This window comes from Trichinella spiralis, assembly GCF_000181795.1.
Source record: "Trichinella spiralis strain ISS 195 chromosome Unknown Scfld4091, whole genome shotgun sequence".
Lineage (NCBI taxonomy): Eukaryota > Metazoa > Nematoda > Enoplea > Trichinellida > Trichinellidae > Trichinella > Trichinella spiralis.
Window position 1 is genome coordinate 1 of NW_003531030.1, and position 1501 is coordinate 1501.

The 1501-nt window shown below is 40.4% G+C and overlaps 1 protein-coding gene across 1 annotated transcript; it reads right to left on the bottom strand.

The window, feature by feature from the left end:
• Positions 1 to 982: 982 nt before the first annotated feature.
• Positions 983 to 1417, bottom strand: Tsp_14362 (hypothetical protein). The gene is made up of 2 exons (XM_003367539.1): positions 1211 to 1417; positions 983 to 1144 (listed from the first exon to the last, which is right to left on the bottom strand). Exons 1-2 carry the CDS (start codon positions 1415 to 1417, stop codon positions 983 to 985), a joined length of 369 nt encoding a protein of 122 aa, XP_003367587.1.
• Between the last annotated feature and the right edge of the window lie 84 nt (positions 1418 to 1501).

Consider the following 1501-nt stretch of genomic DNA (forward strand, 5'->3'; position numbering starts at 1 on the left):
CGGGAATATTTCAAACAAAATATCAACGAAAATAGTTTTGACTGGAAAGCATGTTTTTCGAATTCAAAAACCAGTTTTGCCATATTTTCCCGCTCTTAATGAGTGATACTACTGTATGCAAAACCTTCTTTTTTTTCTACTTATATTTGTTTATGCGATTATTCCTCCTCCATCCCTAAATTCTTCGACATTATATATCCCCGTATATTAGTTCAATAAAGAATTTTATTCAAAATTCTGTGAAATAATTCCACGTTTTTACGAAACAGAATGAACTTTTCAAAAATTTTAACACACCATCGAAAAGATCAAATGAAAACTTTTTGTAATAAATATATTTCGCTTTTGAAATAAAATTATAAATATGTGATAATAACTTTAATAATAAATACTAACCACATTTCTAAAAAGAATGCAATTCAATTTATTTCCATATTTGGCTCATCATAAAAGAAAATCGTCTTATCATGAATTTTAAAATGCATATTTCATTTCATAAATTGTTTTAAAATGAAATTTTAAAAACTTTTGCAAACACAGTATTCTATAGAAAATCAGGTAATTATAAATATTGATGGCAGATAGACAATGAATTTGCCTTAATTCATCATGAAATTAAATAAAATTGAGTACATTGAATAAATAAATTTATTTTTTTACTAAAATTATAAAATTTTACATTTATTGTTATTATTATTTATATTTTGTAAATTTACTATCTTTGTTCCGGACGGAACAACACCGACCTAGTCGGTGTGACCTGGCCAAGGGCTGGTGCCCAGAAGTCGCGGGTAGGCCAAGAACAATACCCGCGCATCGCCGGCCAGATCGCTATCTGGGCGTCTGGCGGCTCTGAGTCGGGGTCAGAGAGACCCCCTGCTGCGCCTCGATCTATCGTCGTTCGCGAGACAATGGCGAGTGCGCCATAGCGGCGACGGCAGTCAGATCAAAGGGCGTGGAAATGGCCATCATGACGTGACTATTAAGGGATTAGCGCAGGATCAAGAGATCCGAACCAGGACAACATAATTGAAGACTGACAAGGCCTTAGATCGGCGCCGGAGATAGCGAGCACTCCCGCCGCGAGCGAGCTGCCTATTGGTGGTTCGCGTTTGGGTCGAACGCGGGGCCGCCGACCCTGGCCCTATATGTAGGGCTAGAAAGCGCGCCGCGCGAGAGATACTGATACGGAGAGAGAGAGAAGAGATACGTCTGTGTGTGTATGCGTCAGTGGTACGATAGTTGTACAAGAGGACGCGTTGGTTGCGAGAAGTCGGCTTAGAATACGTGGTTTGCAGTACTGGTTGCAGTATTGCCGTATTCCGAAGAGTCGAATTGGGAAGTGTGGACGAACCGAGTCGAAGTGCAAGGAAGGACGATCGAGCGAGAGACTCGTGGGTACCTTATTGAAGGGCATTCGACTTACCGTTAGGAACAACGGTAGTAGCTCGGGTATTCGTACACTTCGAGCGTGCAGTCGCAACGTACAGAGTTAGCGGAG

Coding starts and splice junctions, on each gene's coding strand:
- Tsp_14362 (XM_003367539.1), bottom strand. CDS start 1,417: ATGCCCTTCAATAAGGTACCCACGAGTCTCTCGCTCGATCGTCCTTCC. Junction 1,145..1,210: donor TGACGCATACACACACAGAC/GTATCTCTTCTC, acceptor CCCTACATATAG/GGCCAGGGTCGGCGGCCCCG.